Genomic DNA, 2,161 nt, shown 5'->3' on the forward strand with positions numbered 1-2,161 from the left:
TCAGTGAGCATCTCTATGACCATTACTTTGAGTTATATGAGGTAGATTGCTTATCTCTTTTTCATTAAGGTTTTTTCCTGAGACTTTATCTTGCTCATTTATTTGAAACATATTCCTCTTGTTTCCTCACAATGCTTAACTTTTTGTATTTGCTTATATGTATTAGGTGAAATAAATACCTCTTCCAGTCTTGAAGGAGTGGTCTTGCCTAGGAAATGAAACTTTTGTTCATCCTTGTTCTAGTGTTTTGTTTTTTTTTTTAAAGATTTTATTTATTTGAGAAGAGAGAGCTTGAGCCAGGGGAGGGGCAAGCAGATACCTTGCTCAGTGGGAAGCCTGATCCCAGGACCCTGAGATCATGACCTGGGCCTAAGGCACTGAGCCACCCAGGCACCCACTAGCCACACTTTACATACTTGGTTGTCAAGGACATTTCTATCACTGCAGAAAGTTCTGACAGTGCTATGCATGATCTGACAGGTGGGGAATTCAGTACTTCACAAATCAGAAACACAACAGCAGTAGAGCTGAAAGGTCTCACATTTATTACTGAACCAACCTACTGGTGCAGAGGCATAGTCACAGAGAAAAATCATTTCCATGATAAGACAAGTCTATGGCCAGGTAGGAAGGATGTTTACAGAATGATAGAACACATGATCTTCACGCAGCTTAATTAAATATGTGTGCCAATTAAGTGTGTCATTTCATGATGTGTGACGCCTTATAGACCCAGCTTGGTTCTTCTCCAGTGCCTTCTCTTGGAGTTGTACCTGATCTTATTACCAGTTTTCATCCGAATCCACTGGGGAATGGGACGATTCTGCTTTTGTTTCTTGGCCAGGAATTGCTTGATTCTGAAAGTCTTGTGAGAAGACATGGCAAGAAGCAGCCAGCCACGCAGAGCAGGATGGCGGCGAAAAAGAGCCCTTGTTCTAGTTTCTGGTTGGCTCTCAAACCTTTATGTTTGTAAATCAACAGCTTGATTTATTCTTGATAGGTCTCAGTTGAGGGTGTGCTAAGACCTGTCAGTGTTCCAAAGGGAGGAATCTCAGCACCTAATTTCAGGCTGAATGGAAGCCAGACTCTCAGATGACAGCTTTTGAAGTATGCAAATATAGGGATGCCTGGGTGGCTCAGTCGGTGAAGCATCTGCCTTTGGCTCAGGTTGTGATCTTAGAGTCCTGGGATTGAGTCCCACATTGGGCTCCCTGCTCCATGCGGACCCTGCTTCTCCCTCTGGCTCTGCCTCTCTCTCTCTCTCTCTCTCTCTCATGAATAAATAAATAATTAAAAAATAAACTATGCAAATATAGACAGTCCTGTGGGATCACAATTGTAAATCCTCCTGGCCAGTAGACAGGGCAGTCTGGAGATGTCTCCTGGATAATAGTTGCAAAAATCAGGGCCTCAGATGAGTGTATAAACTCCTTTCTTGGAGGTCTCATTGAGTTGTAGCAAGGCCTAGGGAGAGCACAAAGATAGTGTCCTCGGGCCTACATTCCCTGAGAGCACCTATGTAGCCTCTAGATATTTGGCAACCCAGAATCCTGTCCCTCAGGCTGAGGCTTCAGTACAAGTAAACAGGCATTTTTCAAAGGAAGACTGGGGGTATGTTTTAGTCTGCAGTTTGTTTAGTGCCTTAGGGGCAGTAACCAGCCAAGAGCTTTCTTTCTGACTGTTACAGTCCTGTAGGACTCAGGAATACAAAGACCCTGGGCCAACAGAGCCCAGCAATCAGGGGTTCCCCTTTTTGGTCTTCACATGCCTGCCAGCTTTAGTGAGGCAGCTGGAGAGTGCAGGGGTAGGGCATGCCTACCAGCCTTAGCAGGACAGCAGAAGCATGCAGGAACAGTGCATGCCCACCAGCTTTAGCAGGTCAGTGGGAGATGCACGAACCGTGTGGGCCTGCCAGTGCCAGTATGGTAGAGGGAGAGTGAAAAATTAGCCCCTACCAGCACCTCCAACCCAGAGAGTCCCAAAAGGTCCCTGCCCACTGGCAGATTCTTTAAGATTAGCAAATGGATCTTCTTCACAAATAGTCTAGGCACTTTTCAAACTTCTGCTTTTGTGCTGGGCTCTGGGCTAAACAAGTCTTTGTGCCAGGCCTTTAAGAGTGATATCTCAGGGGTGCCAGGGTGGTGTGGTCAGTTAAGTGTCC

General features: G+C 45.6%; 1 protein-coding gene across 1 annotated transcript; it reads right to left on the reverse strand.

Annotated features, from left to right (window-relative positions):
* Nucleotides 1–724: 724 nt before the first annotated feature.
* On the reverse strand, nt 725–904 carry LOC113910020 (60S ribosomal protein L39-like). The gene has a single exon (XM_035728191.1). The coding sequence runs from the start codon at nt 878–880 to the stop codon at nt 725–727; it is 156 nt and encodes a 51-aa protein (XP_035584084.1). The 5' UTR covers nt 881–904.
* Nucleotides 905–2,161: the final 1,257 nt, after the last annotated feature.

The sequence above is a fragment of the Zalophus californianus genome, chromosome 6 (assembly GCF_009762305.2).
Source record: "Zalophus californianus isolate mZalCal1 chromosome 6, mZalCal1.pri.v2, whole genome shotgun sequence".
NCBI lineage: Eukaryota > Metazoa > Chordata > Mammalia > Carnivora > Otariidae > Zalophus > Zalophus californianus.